The following is a 17,346-nucleotide window of genomic DNA, read 5'->3' on the forward strand; positions in this document are numbered from 1 at the left end:
ACTTGGGTAAATCTCACTTGGCCAATATAGTACTTTGGAGGCAGTAACTCATGCTGGACGAAATTTGGGAAGGCCTCGCCTTGTGGTTGGACGGTGCTTCTGGCAGTCACAGGATCAACTGACACTTAGGAGAGCTGTTTGGTGTGTATGGTAGTTGTGGGCAGCCATTCAGCCAAAAGATAATTGTGGAGGAACAGGGATGAGAGGCAGGGGATGAATAGGATAGTACTTGAGTAATGACAGGCATGGTACAATAATTGTGGTCATATATTGTTCATACTGTGCTCTACTGCCATTTGCATGATTCATGGATTATGCATATTGTGCTTACCACCCAAATTGATGACGCAGGTTGCCACGATGATTAGTATTCCCCCCACCAATGCCACAATACTCAGGAGCTTGGCCACACGCCCAAGCCGCCGTGCACCATCCACATCTCCCTGCTGGAAGCTGTTCCGGGACTAGAAAAATTGAGAAAGAGAAAGAAAGAGAGAGAGAGAGAGAGATACTCAAGCTTAGACTCGAAATAGGATATTAAAAATTTTAAAAAGTGACTGCATCTTGCTTAGGTGGTATCTGAGCACTGGAAGGATGGTCTCCCAGCACCTCCTTGTACAGAATGATTTATGAGTGAAATTATGTTTATTGTATAGAGCACTTGCTCATCCATATGGGCATCTTGGCGATGGGACATATGAAAAAGATAAAGACATGATTGCAATGAAAGCACAAAATCTGAAAAGTGATACAGCAAGTCTGAGTGGAGGAACCATGGTGGAAGGCAGAAAGAGACCAACCGTGACCAGTCAAAAAACAGTCCACACAACAGAAAGCAGATCCCAAAGTGTGGAAAAACCGCTAGGAAGCTACTAGCAAGAGTAGGGGCAGGGACACCACCAAAGAAAGCTTCCAGAGGACCCATGAAATGGTAAGGGTCATGCAGAGATGAATCACTTCCCTGGCCGATGACATACAATCGAAATAGCTTAGGAGAAACCAGGGTCCATCTGGCAATTCCGCTCACCTACATCCCTGCCTCCCCTCAGGTCAGGGGTTATTTATTTAATGTTCTTTTGTAATGCGCTTATACACAAATGTTTTGAGGCGCAGCAAGGCAGGCGGAGATAGGAGAGGGGGAGGAGGAAAGTTACGATCCTAGTGGCCTTGCGACATTCAGATCTTGAATGGATCGAGGGATAGAGGGAAGGGGTTATAGGTTCTGGATACATGGTATAAGCCAGGAATAAGGGTTAAGCATTGGTTGCTAAGGGAACTGTTGCCGGTTTAGTGGTTAGAGAGTTAGAGTATTAAATTGAATTTTCTTTTGATATCGCACATTTGCCAAAAAGCATCTTGGTTTCGAAATTCTGATCAAGTATTGTGATATGACTGTAACAGAAGGCAAAAGAAAAACTTAAATATGTAAAACAAAATAACTAAAACCAAGGCTCCAAGTTCCATGAACCAAACTGGGCACATTAGTAGTTCAGTCACAATGGTGGGGGTCCGCACATTCGGGCAGTTAACCAAATCACAGTCACTTATGCCCTAAGAGATGATTTCTGTGGGCAGCAATACCAAAACAAGAGACCTCCATCAGTACAGCTGTGAACAGCTGGAAGGAGCCACCGCTGAACAATGGGCAGTTGGAGGATTTAAAAGATTGAAAAGAAAGAACTAAACAGTGACGGTTATGAATTTAAGGGGGTTATAGGTTAAGGGACAGGATGAAGATGTCAAGGGTTGATGTTTGTAGGTCATGGGTGATGAGCTCGAATTCAAGGTGTTGCGAGTTATGGAAGTGGGGTAGATGGTTAAGGGTAGGGGTTACAGCACAATGGGTTCAATTATAGGAGATAAACCACAAACAAATCACTTGAGAAAAAGAAACTTCAATGGTGTGGGCCGATTGAGGGACGGGTCATTTCTTCCCCATTAAAATGTTAACATGCATCACAATATTAACATGTTTTTCCATGTAAATGATATAATAATGGAGGACTATATGAGGAACATCCTCCGCTAGATGGTGCATACAGCAGACTATATAAATGTTATTTCCCAATGTCCTGCCACTTTTTAGTAGCACGCCTACCTATGAAGATGGATAATGAAAAGAAAATGTGCATTTTGTTTTGCATTTCTACTGGAGCTTGACCTCTGACAGCGATTTACCTTTTTCACTTCTTGTCATTCTTTTAAATTATCATTAACTGCCCTTATGCATCTCATGATTTTAACATTACCTCAATCCTAGAAGATGCTATCCTGTGGGCAGTGTAAGTCTGCTTTCCAGGTAAATGTCAAAAACAGTTTATCTGTTGACTCTTTAATGGAGTCTGCTAAAAACCTTAGAGCCCTACGAATGTTAAGGTTATACATTTTACATGCAGTTCTCCTCAGCAGGTATACAACTTCCAAAGCTATTTCACTGGAATTGGAACCTGTGAACTGCAGGTGCCATGATGCTCGGCTCATTCACTCTTATGTACTGTTTCACTGGGATGTAAATGGTCGCCTGCAGGTTGCACAGGGAGATTAAATCTGTGGTTTAACTGTCTGGCATTGGTACCTGAAACATGCACATTACAAATAGATCTTCGAAGTACCTGTGATTGGACCCTGTGATCGGCAGGTCACAATCAGATGTCTGCAATGAGTGCAGTATCCCTTTGTGCTACTTAACTGGGTTTGGATGGATGCTGTTTTGAGTAGGTTAGACACAAATCTCTCTAATAGGTGAATGAAGCAAGGGTGTGGAAGCCCCTCTACCGAGAACGAACATGCGTCAAATACCCTGTTCTATGGAATTTCTTCCACTCAGGAGGGTCTACAACCATGTTTTAGCTCACTGCACCCTTCACAGAGGAGAAATAACCCTCTAACAGGTGCACTTACTTCCCGAGATATTTTACAAGTCGCAGGAAACCTAGACACACTTAACTCCTGATTTAATACACTGGTTAGTAAACCTGCAGGATATTCACACATTTTAGCACCAGGAGCATTGTCCTTCTCACCTATCTTGCATACAGGTCAACATTATCCAATCCATTTGGGAGAAAATACTTCAGTCCTGGTTTTAACTTTGCACCTCAGACTTGAACTGCTGGATTTTCCAGTTATAAACCCTGGACCACAAGTTCCAGTATACAAAGGTAAAACCAGGACTGAACCACTGTCCCCTAAATGGAATGGATGTCGGCATGTATGATCTTACTAGGCTTGATTTGCAAAAAGCAACTTTACCCACTAGATTATGTAATTGGGGGTGCTCCAGTTCACTGCAGCTCACAGACATATCTCTCCAGCACGTAGACGAACCCCCTAGGTTGACCCAATGGGATTTCAATCTTATCTGTGGGTTACACACAGGATATCTTTTGTATGTACATTTACCCCCACAAAGATCTACAGAAGATGCATTAACCTCCTGATCTATTGGGGGGCGTTTGCTCCTTGAGCCGAGCAATCGAGATGTGAATACACCAAGGTCTGTCCTTACGTCCAAAAACATATTGCTTATATCCTGGTTCTGACCACACTGAGAGCCTGGAGGTGTGTGTGAATGAACCTGGAGCCGTCCTGTTAACCTGTCATTCGGGAATGGAGGGCATTGTCTGTGTATAATGGCAGGAAAGGCTGTCAATGTAGTATCACCGCCATCTTGAGGACTCTGATTCTGCAGAGTGGCATAAATCGGGTGCAGCAGCATTGTAGGGCTGCTGGACTCACAGCTGCTGGGTGAGTGGGTGCCCTGATGTTTCTGAATTGCAGGAGTTGAGGAATGCACACGAAGGACCGTAACCTACCGGATCCCTTGACTTATCGAGGTTGCAGATCTGAGAATCCAAGCTGGCGGGTGGTCGGTCTCCCAAGAGGGGAGCTGGTGATTGCACCTTCAAAGCCTGGCACTTGTGGGTGTCCCGGGTGGTGGAGGTCTCCAGACCAGTGAAAAGGCAGGGGTCTGCTCTTCCTGCCTGAGGCTGAGGTGGATGTGCCGACCCACTGCCTCAAAGGTGTATGGACATTCTTAGAGAGGCACGGAAACCAATACCAGACACTCTTATTCCAGTAAATGGAAACATTGTGTAATTTTGTCTGGTACAAGTAACAACAACCCTATTGACTGTTCATCCACACACATAGGGCCTCATTACGAGGTAGGTGGTAAGGGATTACCGGCACGGGTAAGTACACCAGTGCTGGTAATCCCTTACCACCCTATTCCGAGGTCCCTTAGCGGGTCCCTTTTTTAACTCCTGGTTTTACCAGGCGTTATGGAAGGGACCCGTTAAGGGACTTCAGAGCTAATAACAGTACCGCAAATTGCGGTACCGTTATTAGCTCCATCCCCATTCCCATTGAGCCCTATGGGGGCTCGAATGGGATTGGGGAATGGTTCCCGGAATGGGGATTTACTGAGTCCTCCAAGGTTGGAATGACCCGGTAAGTCCCTATTTCGGGAACCCGGAATGCGGTAAGGGGGTAGCCATGGTGCTAATAGCACCATGGCTACCTCCTACCTTGTAATGAGGCTTAACTCACCTCTTAAACTCAGAAATAGATTTTAACTCACTGAAGGTCCATGTTGCTGCCCTCTCTACTTACACCACATCAAAGCAAGATTTCCTGGTAGAAAGTCCCAGTAATCAAGGCTTTCATGGAAGGGGTGAAAATAATTCACCCACCTATTTCTAATACAACTCCCGGATGGAACTTGAATGTTGTCCTTACTAAATGCAAGGATTACATTTAAAACCCTCTGCATTGTCCACAAGGCTTTCTAGGGCCTGGGTCCAAAATACCTTCAACTATCCCTCCGTAAATACCTCCCCTCTCGAGCCCATCACTCCTTTACTTCTAACTCCCTCAGGGTTAATCGTTTTGCAAAAAAACGAGCTGGGGTAGATCTCTGTCTTTGGCTGGTGCCCCCCTTTGGAACAGCCTCCCGGTCACCTTGAAACTTGAGGAAAAACATCTTCGGTTCCGGAAACGTCTCAAGACCTTCCTCTTTGCCTCTGCCTTTGCCCCCCTTCTCCCCTGTTGATCTGTTTCTTCTCTTGGCATCGTGCACCTGGCCACCCTCTTTTCTTTTGGGCCCAGGTACCTGCTCACCCTGCCACCCTCCTGCACTGCCTCCAGGCCACCATCTGCACTAGGGTTATGTATATGTAACCATACAGTCCCCCTCCCACTTTTCTTCTGCACTTATCAGATATACCTTTCTGACTAACTTTCACCTGCCACTTGCTGGCTGCACTACCATGGTTTACCACCCTTATTTATTATTTATTCTATTTAATATTTATTTATGTTTTCTCTCCTCTGCCTCGCACTTTCCACTACCCCCATTTCCATGCACTTTTCCCCCATTTTCCTTTTCCATGCACTTGGGTTGTCTTAAATGTCACTGGGCCTAGTAAGATCGCTGTTTTTCTGTTTTTTCTCCCTTTTTCCCCTCCCTTTTTGCCTGGTCGCGCTCTGAAACACTTGTGTACGAGCGAGATATAAATAAAATATCATTTCATTTCAAACCTATGGTCCCTCCATTTGAGCCAATGCACAAAGCTAGTCTTAAGCCTCTCACCTATAAGACTGCTTTCCTGATGTCTATTACGTCCATTACGAGAGTTAGTGAACTGCAGGCTCTCACAGTTCAAGACCCATTTGTTACTATTCATAAGGACATAGTGGTTTTGTGCAACCACCCACTGCTTTACACATAAATTAATTTCCAAGTTCCATGTAAACCAGTCCATTGAACTTCCAACTTTCTTTCAGAATCCCACTAACTCAACTGAAAGAAGCCTCCATACACTAGATGGGAGAGCAGTTATGTATTACCTTAATAAGACAAAACCACTCTGAAAGACAGATCAATTCTTTGTCTCTGTTGCCGCTGGTAGAGAAGGGGACCCTGTCTCTCAGTCCGCAATTTCTAAATGGATCGTTAAATGTATCCAAATGTGTTACTCTCTTTCTAAGATAGATTTACCCTTTACGCCTAGAGCACATTCTACTCGAGGCACAGGAGCTACTATAGCTTTTATTGCAAATATTTCTCTGGATTCTACTTGTAAAGCAGCTACCTGGATTTCTGTTCACACCTTTACACAGCATTACTGATTAGATACACATTCGAAGACTGATTCTCAGGTGAGTCAGGCGGTGTTAAGACATCTCTTCGCTGCTGTTCCTTCTCACGTCTTACCACCATCTCCTGGTGCTGCTCGCTAGTTTATGCGCAGCATGTGATTCTAAGCAGATTCAGAAGCATCAGAAGACATACATTACTCACCGTAATCATATTTCTGGTGCTTGTATCTGCTTAGATTCACATGCGCCCTCCCTTTACCCTTCCTCCCCTCTTGGAGTTGAAGGAACATAGACATTTTACACCGTCTTTTCTTCTGTACTCACTCACGCATACTCTTCAAGCTCCCTCATGGCAGAACAAAAACAACCGGGGGACCTCAACGTGTGAGGGATCTTGGGTACACTATACGTCATGGTAGGGATAGTATTACAGTCACGGCCAGGTCAACGTCCCTTTTCGATCTTTGAAAAAAAGATGAAATACTCAGCGATTACCACAGCATGTGAATCTAAGCAGATACAAGCACCAGGAATACGATTAAGATGAGTAATGTATGTCATGTCATCTGCATGTAGTATACAATGTGTCACCCCTCCAATAGTCAGCCCCTCAGCCTTAGGCCTTTTCAGAATGACCATCCCCAATGGCTCGATTACCAGCGCAAAAGTCATTAGGGTAAGTGGGCACCCCTGTTGGATAACCCTATACACTTGCCAAGGAGCATATGCAACCCCATCACTCTAACCCTTGAAGTAGGCCCCTCATACAAAAGTCGCACCCATTTTATGAAGTGTGGGCCTAGGCCCATCTTTTCCAGCATGAGCCACTGGAAGCTCTAATTGATACACTGAAAAGCCTTAAACAAGTCCAAACTAACCACCGCCAGTTCCTCCACTGAGGCTCCCTATTCATCCAATATCAAAAAGAGCCTCCTTAGTTTATGGCCTGTGAGTAATCCAGTTTGGTCTGTGTGTACAAGTTCCCATATCACTGGATTCAATCGTCCCACGAATATTTTACATAAGACGTTAACATTAACCATTGATAGTGGCCTGAATGAACTACACTCACTACTGTCCCTGCTTGTTTTAGGAAGCGTGATCACCAATGCTTCCAGCATGGAAACGAGACGTCTACCCAGCTGCAATGGCTCCAGAAAAACCTCCAAGTGCTTCAGAGCAAGCAGTCCTTTATACACCTTATATACCTCCACCGCCAGCCCGTCTATCCCAGGCGTTTTACCTAGACCCAGATTCTCCATCGCCCATTCAATATCCTGCAAAACAATTGCTGCCCTCAGAGACTCACTATGTTCATCTGTCAGCCTGTCCAGCTTCGCCTCTGTTAACCACGCAGTGGCCTGCGTACTGTCAAACCCCTCCCTTTCTGCATATAACGACTTATAAAAGTCCTGGAAAAGTTTACAAATCCCAACCTGGTCTGTATTTGTGTCCTTAACACCATCACATAATCGCTTCCCCCTCCCTCTTTAGCATGGCAAGGAGTGTACCTGCCTTGTCACCCTGGCATGATGTTTCAAACATACCTTGCATAATCAAACACATTCAACCTGTCCTTTCTAGTGACGTACTTTAATTAATGGACAGCTTCTCCTCTGCCCTCTAACGCTCTAGTTCAGTCATCCTCATTTAATGACCGAGGATCTTATCAATCAATGCTGTGTGCACCCAAACCCTAGAAGAAATACAAACACCCCTAATGAACACCTTCAGGGTTTCCTATTCTGTAAATCTATGTTCTGTCGTTCCCCAATTCTGTTCCAGAAACTGGCTTACCTCGTCTCCCAATGTGGATGCAAATGCAAAATCTGACAACAAAATATTGTTAAATCTCCACATTGGAATCAGGGGACCCAGTTGCGCCTAACAACTTCTAGGTCCGAGAGTGTTCTATACAGAAAATCTGCTTTCACAATTAGACCTGCTTCCTCTTCTCCTGTAAAAGCTTTGCCAATGCATGATCAAGAGCCTTGCACCCCAGAGTAATATATGTAACAACGCTCTGTGCTGTGTGTCTGATGCCTCATATTGCACAAAAGTAATTCAGCTGTGACCCTGATTAGTATCTTCATTGCCCAGATCGGCGATCATGTGTTTGTACTCTGTACATCCATCTCCCTGTTCAACACATAATTGAAGTCTCCCAACCACAATACCCAGTCATCACAGTATTTGACTATCAAATCACTCATACTTTCAAAGAAGTCAGCGTGATCCACATTGGGTGGCTTAGTCCCCAGGAGCCAAATAGTCTGCCCCAATAATCTACCTATTATCCCTACTAGTCTACCTTCAGGAACAATTAATGTCTGTTGTATTGTTAGGACAGCCGAATCCCTAACCCAGATAAGTACCGCTCTAGCATAGGAGAAAAAGGAGGTTCCAACCATGTGGCTCCTCCATCTGGCACACAGTTGGTTCACTTCCGCCTCGATAAGGTGTAGTTCCTGCAGTATTGCCAAGTTGGCTTTATGCTTGACTAGAAAAAAGTATACTTTGCCTTTCTTGACTGCATTATTAATAACCTTAACTTAGCGTAACCATGAATCACAATCAACAAATCGTTACCCCAAACCTCCATACAATCAACATTTACCTGTACTGCAAACATGACAACATTTCAACAGAAAGTAGTTGTTTTTCCAACCCCACCCGCGTCCACCAACCCCAACCACAGATGCAATCCCACCTCCCCCCCAATAAAGGCAACAAGCCCATGCTGTGTTATCAACAAAGGGGTTCCTTCCGCTAGATCAGAGTCACACTGTCATTAGGGTAGTGGCCACGGATTGGCAAAGATCTCTGAGGTAGGCAGGGTTTCCGGCTGTGCCTTGGCTTTTTTTTTAAACCTAGACTTCTCTGTCAGCCTTACAGATCAAGTTATCACCTCCTCCCACACCACCAACAGCATTGCTTACATCCAGTGACCCCTGTAGCGCCCAGTGGCAAAGGTACAGAGAGATTTCCCATGGCAGTGCCTGGGGGCTGGCATGCCAGCCCCCAGGCACTGGGTTGGTTCACCCACTTATAACATTCCATCCAAGTTCACAAGCACTCTCCCCATCGGTGGTGCATTGGATGCAGTTTTTCTCACCTGCGGGGCATTCCCGGGGCCAGCACCGGGAAAGTCAATGCCAGTCTTTCTCATCCCAATGCCGCCCTGTGCCTTGGCATCCAGCCAGTCTCAAGCCTCACTTGGAGCATTTAATGAAAAAAGGAAGTACCATGTACTAACACCTTCAGCCTAGATAGGTACAGCATCATATATTTAAAATTGCTTTCTCCCAGCCTCTTTTTTCACAGCTTCATACGATTCCCGGTGCCTCTGTACCTCTTGGGTGATAGTGATATCCAGAAAAAAATAAAAACTCAAGCTTTCAACTATGTATGCGGAACGCCTTTCTAGACTCTTGAAGCACAGCATCCCTGTCACAGAATTCAGGAACTTTGCAATTATCGCCTGGGGAGGTTTCCTCCCAGGGATCTTGTGTACTCCCTCAGTCATGAACTATTTAGACAATCCTTAAGCACATAAAGTGTCCACAATAAATCTTTCAAGAAATAATTCCATGCTATATCCTTCCTCACCTTCCGCCACCTCAAGTAATCTCATATTGCATCTTCTCGGTCGGGCCCTCTGCCTCCTCTGCTCTGTCTTTCCAGAGATCTGGTGGCCGCAGCAAACGTGTTAATCTTAGCCTGCAACACAGTGACTGAGTCCTCCGCTTCGCTCATCCTCTGTTTGACCTCAGTAACCCTTTGATTCACCGTTGTCACATTCGCCCTTACAGTGAGAGTTCAATGCCCACTGATTGTAACTTATTAACCAGTAAAGATCTGGAGTCCTGTATGGCTTCTCTAATGTGACCACACCATCTTCAGGGATATTCCTCCCACCTTCCACTTCCAGATGCTGTGCCAGCCTGGACTGTTTTACTTTTACTTTCAACATATTGGTCCAAATCCTGTTGTTGTTGCTGTCATTTCACCATCCTGAATTGTATGTGTAGATTGCTTTGCCACACGCCAACTGGGAGCGGTAAAGACCCACTCATGTAAGCACCCTGTGCACACTATGGTCCTCCTTCCTCGTTGGTAGCATGCCAACAGACAATGTCCACACTCAGGAGGTAGGTTGAGGCCCCCACAGAGGTGTCCCCCAGCACAGACTTTACCCAACAGGACCAGTTATGCAGTTAGTCAGCCAGTCAGTCAGTCAGAAGGGCCAGTGGAAGTGTGCAGACTGCCACCCAATGTGGTCACATTGATTGCTCACTGTACGTGCTAGCTGTGTCACTTTAGATCCGGGCCCCCAACAACACTGATAGGTTGATGTGTTTATTCGCTACTGATTGTGCCCAAATGCTGTGTGCTATCCGGTGTAGAAGGTGAGCTCCCCACCCTGACAGGGATGTGTCTGTCGTGAGTGCGGCCTCTAATGCAGGGTGGTTAATGATTTCCTCTTTAGAAGGTTGTCCTTCATCGACCACTGCAGTGACAGAACGAGCGCTTTCGAGACAACCACTAGATTGGCCCACTGACCGCTTGCCTGACATCATTGGCTCGAAAGCCACTCTTGCATAGGATGCATGTGCAGACGGGCATGTGGAACCAGGAAAATGCAGGATGCCATCATTCCTAATAGCCGCATGGCTTTCCGTACAGTTATCTGACGACCGGCTACATACTGAGGGATCTGGAAAAACATGTTTTGGACCCTCTTGTTGGAGGGGAAAACAAGGTTGTCTTCTGTCCCAATTAGGGACCCTACAAATGTTTTCACTTGGCTTGATTTCTTTTTGTTGATAGAGAATCCCAGTTGAAAAAGCGGGTCTTTAGTCTTCTGGGTGGTCTACAGACGTGCTTGATGTGTATCTCCTGTTATGAGCCAGTCGTCTTGATAAGGGTACACCTGAAAGAACTGTCGGCTCAGGTGAGCTGCCGCAACTGACTGAACCTTGGTAAAAACCCTCTGGGCTGGGGCAATGGGAAGGGGAGTACCTTAAATTGATAGTGAGTGTTCTCCATCTGGGACCTTAGGTGCCCAGAACCTTTTTTTTAGGATGTCTTCCAAGAAATTCAGGCACCGCTTTCTGGGTAACAATCTTGAAATGGTCTGCTGCCTTCCTAAGAATGTAATTCAATCTTATAAGATCACTCCTAAAATCCTGACATGGGCCTCCTCTCACATGGCCAGGGAAAGGCAGCCGCTATCTGATCCTGATTTGGGGCTGGTTGGTATTATGCGGAAGGATCACATGGGAGGGGACTCATGTCAAGGGGAGTGGGAGACCTCTTAACATGATTCCCTAATGTTCCTTATGCCCTAATGGCCTATTGTAAACAAACTGACAATTTTGACATAAAAACCATTATGGACTTCAAGTACCATAATGCTTGTGGTACTGGGACGAGGAAGAGGGCTTCAGAGGCGATGAAGCTAAATGAGCTGTCTACCTCAGCGGGAACTTTAAATAAATAAATGAGTTTCAGGAGCAGGTAGAGGGAGGAGAAGTTACTGTGCAGTAGTGGCAGCAGTAGGACTACGTGTGGGAGACGCTGAGAAAGCACAGGAAGCCTGGCCGTGCAGAGAATGGGCAGCGGGAAGCAGCTCTGAAGGATGCTATGCCATGTGGGGGATGAGCTCCCAACACACTGTGAATCGCACCATTACAGAAGCTACACCAGAGATCACATTGAGCTTTCGGAGCTCCTGTAAAGGACTGCACATACTGCAGCAGTCAGATTGGATGAGGACAGGAGCGTAGAAGGAACCAAAGAGCTCTGCAACAGCACCCGTGAATCAGAAGGAGACGCAAAGGCATACCGGTGAGTTGGCCTGAAGCAGGTGACACTCGGGGCACTCCAAAAGAGACTGCTATGTGAATGTAATGATTTTGAATACCAAACACATTAAATAAGGCAGACTGGGTGCAACTCTCCTAATCAGGGATACCAATTTGGGAGGAGCCTCAGCCGAAGACAAGGGCACACCTGCATGCTTTCTGGTTGTGGTGACTACGAGGGAGTGTCCCCGAATATAGCAGGCATCAGAGGGAGCAGGGCGAAACATCTTTTCAACACGTGGGTTCACTGCCCGAGTAAGGGAGGGCGTGAGTAAAGAAGGGGCAATACGATTCTTCATGGTGTTGAGAAGGGGAATAGCCTGGTTGACCAGAACCTTTTCTATGAGGATGTCTTCCACAAAGTCAGAGTCAGGCACTGCTTTTTGGGTAACAATCTTGAAATGGTCTGCTGCCTTCCTAGGAATGTTATTTAAGAGTGTGATGAATCTAATAAGATCACCCCTAAGATCCCGACACGGGCTGGCCTCCTCTCACATGGACCACTCTCTACCTGATCCTGACCCTGGTGGTGGTTGGTATTATGGGGAAGGATCACATGGCAGGGGACTCGTGTCAAGGGGAGTGGGAGTCCTCTTTACATGATTCCCCTAATGTTCCTAACGACCTAATGGCCTATTGTAAACAAACTGACCATTTTGACATAAAAACTATTATGGACTTCAAGTACCATAATGCTTGTGGTACTGGGATAAGGAAGAGGGCTTTATAGGCGATGAAGCAAAATGAGCAGCCTAGTTAGTGTGGCAGAAGGCACCTCAGCGGGAACTTTAAATATATAAATGAGTTTCAGGTGCAGGTAGAGAGAGAAGGAAAAGCTGACTGTGTAGTAGTGGCGGCAGCAGGTCTACATGTGGGAAACGCAGTGAAAGCAGAGGAAGCTTGGCCGTGCAGAGAATGCGCAGTTGGATGCAAATCTGAAGGAATCTATGCTGTGTGGGAGATGTGCTCGCAACACGATGTGAAGCGCTCTGGTACAGAAGTTACACCGGAGATCACAGAGTTGTCAGAGCTCCTGTGAAGCACCGCGAATACCGCACAGTCAGATTGGAGAGGACAGGAGCTTAGAAGAAACTGAAGAGCTCTGCAACAGCACCCGCGAGTCAGAAGGAGACGCCAAGGCATACTGGTGAGTTGGCTGAAGCAGGTGACCCCTGGGCAGACTGGGCGCAACTCTCTTAACACATGATACCAATTTGGGGACAATTGTAACCCAGATTGCCAAAGCTGTAGAAGAGTAATACCAAGTCGAACTGGGCGCAACACTCCTAAAAAGGGATACCCACTTGGGAGACCAGTGTAACCCACATTGCCAGCAGCCAAGAGTTTGCCAAATATAAAACAAAGGCTGAATAGGAAAAGGCCTATTTGGAGGAGGGATCAAGTGGGAGAGAACTATAACCTGCATTGCCTACAGTGAAAGGGCGGTAAAAGAATATGACAGAGACAGCAAGGAAGCAACTTCCCTTTTATGGAATACCAATTTGGGAAGAGCTGCTACCTACATTGTTAAAAGTCAAGAGACTATAAAGAGAAGCAGTTGCTGCTCAAACCTCCTAGCTCAGAATCCAGGAGTGGACAGTTTTGGAATAGGCATTACCACAGAGTACATTTGTAGCAGTAGGAGTTTTATCCTGGCAGGCGAGTGCACCAGGAAAGGGAACAATAGTAGTTAGTCCTGCAGGCGAGTATACTAGGAGAGAAGAAGTTGATTTGAAGTACTGTGGTTGTGGTAAAAAGGTATGTTGAAAAAGAAGTGTTAACTCCATACCTCGGTCTTGCTGAACTGTTGGATTGCAGAAAGTGTTTCCTTTAAAGAAGAAGTATGATTCTTAATCTATCCTGACTAAAGTCTTTTGTTGCGATATGATTTGCTAACAATTGCTTGAGTCTTAGAGAAAAGTACAATTGTCCTGAATAATAAACTGTCAAGCGCGGGTCCCGCCGGAGTTGCGCACGTGATCTGACATGGTGATCTGTTGCGATGAAATGTTGTCAGATGAGTTGCCTTAGTGATGCAGGAAATCGGCTTCACAAAACCCTAGGAGTATGGTACCTAGTGTTGCCAACCCAACTCCCCACACCACATGGAAGCTTCCCCTGTATTTTCATGGTGTAGGGACAGTGCGAACACTGACAGGGGAGGCACAGCAAGAGTAGCAGAATCCAATAGCAAGATACTCAAGGTAAAGTCCACTGAAGCAGAAGCGAAGAATATCTGTTGCCAGGAAAGGTGATGATTGTAGGTAGGCAAACAGGCAGACAGGCAGGCAGGCAGGCAGTCAAGCAGGAAATGGCAGATAATGGCAGACAAACAGGAAGTGAACAGGTAATGGCAAGCAGGCTGACAGGCAGGAGAGCTGGCAGGATTTGAGCAGGCAACCCCGGGTACGCGCTTATAAACCTCTGGGTATTAAGCATGTTATAAATAACCAATTATAATAATGATAGGGGCACCTATGGACTATTTTTTGATTTTTTAAGGGACTTTGGTTTAGTCACCTTAAGTTTCCTAGGGTCATCCAGACGTGGAACCCTTGCTCACTGTGCTCAGAGAGGCACAGCTCCACCGCACTGATGAGGCCCAACATGGCTGAAACACGAGTATTGGGTTGTTGTTGGTACTCTTGTTCAGAAGAGAATTGCCATAGCATTTCGGTGCTTTACTGCCCATGTGGGCGGGACAAAGACTGATATGCAAATGGGTATTTCCCATCTGTGAAAGGTACAGTGAGCTAAAGTGTGGCTGCGTATTCTCGAGTGGGTACCTTCCCAAAGAACACGTCATTTAGACGTGTTCGTGCTCACAGAGGGGTGCCTATGGACTATTTTTGTATTTTAATAATTATAATAGAAAAAAGGGTGGCAGAGAAGGAGCAGGGAAAAAGGAAGGGCGAAATCTGAGTAGGAAAATGCAGGACAGGAGCAGCAGGCAACTAAGGCAGAGCAAGGTAGGGGATACTATGGAAAAAAACAGCAGCAACCTAGTTGACTGCTGGAGCGCAATGGGACGCACCTGAGAGCTGTGGCCGGGGGGGTTTAAATAAGCAAGCAGCATGAAAGAGAGGCTCTCTTGTGCCTGGTTGGCAGATTTTGCCAACCAGCGCTATTGCTGCTACAGCATGCTTGCACTAAACCCAGGAGCTGGGCCACAGCGCATGCGCAGTACCGTGGATTTGGCAGCACCCACCAGAGCGCGACCCACGAGACCAGGATGGGCCAATCTATGCCGAGGAGACCAATGGGAACGGGGATACAAGCGCCATGAGAGAAGATGCTGGCAGGTAAGTGGGGACACTGTGAGTGACTTGGGAGGGAGGTTATGGGGCACAGCGGCATGTGTGTGGCGTGGACGCGTGACATAAACTTGGGTTTTGCTGAAAAGACTTTTGTTTTGCCAAGCAAGAGACAGTGGTAAAAGAACAGTTGTTTTGATTTATGAACAAGCAGTTGGAAGAGCGATATTTACTTTGATTGGAACGTTCAATTCCAGTGCTATATAATAGCACCTGAAGCGTAGTGCACACGAAGGTGCATTAATTTGAATTTGCCCAACTTTGCCCACTGACCATCCATTACCACGAGAGATTCGACCTTAAAGATGGCTGCCCTCTGATTGTGGGCCCCCCTCCACTCTACCAGGAAGATCCAACAGCTGATTGGCCAGTGTTTGTATTATCCGCCAATCAGGAAACGCCGGTAGGCGGAGCCGGCCTTGCTCACAAAGGCCATGTAACTAAGGCCGCTGACTGAGCTGACAGAGCTCCGTTCACTCTGCAGCCTCCTTGCCAGCAACAACGCCCGCATCAGCTGTTAATGTTAAAGGTTCTGTGAAAGCTATCGACAACAATTGGTAATCTGAAAATAATCAGTTGTCAAATTTAAAAGGCACTAACCTGGTCTGGCAGCAAAGACAAGAACAGCAAGTACAGTGAGCAAGGACCACCCGGAGGATCCTGCTCCTCCCCACCGGAGATGAAAGACCAGCAAGGGAGAAACACAAACCCCAGGGAAACCCTCTGGGGGAAAAAACCCTGGGCGACATAGATGAGCAGACTTCTTCAATGGATGGAACTCCGACGGGTAGTTACTCGCAGGAATAATGGGTCATCACTTCTACAGAGAGATGGAAAGACAGGTAAGTATCCGAAAGGAGGTAAGTTGGATGTCAGACAAAGAGAGGAAGAGGCATTGTTCTTACTATGGGCTCCTAATGGGGTGTGGCTTTGAACGAGCGAGCGGGTTTGACTCGCCGCGAATGTTGGTCCTGTGTCTGGGACCAGAGGATTCGGTAGATCCCTAGAAGACGAACAGGAATTAGTACTAGAAGAGAAGAGGAAACTAATGCTCAGTAAGTGAAGGAGGAACTCACTTTCTCACCAAGGACGTGATCCCTACTATTCGCGGATCGCGAGACTGAATGGTAAGGAGCGAACAAGATGATGTGGTTCAGAAGCACTGGGTGGTTCGGGAGTCCCGCAGGAAAGTTAGTTTGCCAAGGAATTCTAAGGAGAAAATGGGAAGGAAAGGGAATGAGGACAGAATAACATGAATGATTCAGAATTTTAGGCACAGCCCTAGATTCGAACTTATGGAGCACCACTACAAACAGTAGCGATGCTTCGAGCTGAGCGTCTTCGGTCCTTTAATGGAATCACGTGACCCGCTGACAGCGTCTATGGCAAGCATGAGGAAACTAGACAGTCGCTACCCCCGTGGTCCAGAGCCGTGGCCATCTTTAATGTATCCCATTGTATCGATCCACATACCCTCTTTCTCTGTAACAGGGACCAACGTCGGAAGGGTGTAACAGTATGCCCTCTCCTCGGGGGTGGCGAACCCAGCATCCCCGGGTGAAGACGAAAGAATCGTCTCACCAGATGGGGAGCATGGACACCAGAGGCAGGTTCCCAAGTTCTTTCAGCCGGAGAATAACCCTTCCAGTCTACTAGAAATTGGAGTCGACCTCTATGGTAACGAGAGTCACAAATGTTGGCCATAGTCAATTTCACTAGTAGTTACCACCGGAGGGGGTAAGGCCTTGGTAGACCGTTGAAATCTATCTTTCACAGTTAATTTTATCTGAGAAAGATGGAAAACAGGGTGGATACGTGACCAGGAGGGAGGCAAGGCTAAACGAACAGCAGCAGATCCTACCCAGGACAACACCTTGAATGGACCAAAATGGACCAAAAAATCTGGGAGATAGCTTGGAAGGAACCAGATGTTTTGGGAGAAACCATGAGGACAACCAGACACTGTCCCCCACATTTAGAGCTGGTACCTCCCGACGATGTTTGTCAGCATTTTGTTTGGCTCGGTCTTGTGCTGTCTGTAGAGCTAAGCGGGCTTACCGGCG

The 17,346-nt window shown here is 46.5% G+C and overlaps 1 protein-coding gene across 3 annotated transcripts in view; it reads right to left on the bottom strand.

Moving 5' to 3' along the window:
* PRRT2 (proline rich transmembrane protein 2) overlaps positions 1–17,346 on the bottom strand; it is a 352,013-nt gene that overhangs the window by 160,267 nt on the left and 174,400 nt on the right. For all 3 annotated transcript variants that reach the window (XR_011304403.1, XM_069652020.1, XM_069652019.1), the window contains exon 3: positions 332–464. Coding sequence is in view for 2 of the 3 variants with exons in the window: in XM_069652020.1 (XP_069508121.1) it covers positions 332–464 (133 nt within the window). In the remaining variant the exon portion in view is untranslated. The remainder of the gene's footprint in view (positions 1–331; positions 465–17,346) is intronic.

The sequence above is a fragment of the Ambystoma mexicanum genome, chromosome 3p (genome assembly GCF_040938575.1).
Source record: "Ambystoma mexicanum isolate Mex_15411 chromosome 3p, UKY_AmexF1_1, whole genome shotgun sequence".
NCBI classification, from domain to species: Eukaryota; Metazoa; Chordata; class Amphibia; order Caudata; family Ambystomatidae; genus Ambystoma; species Ambystoma mexicanum.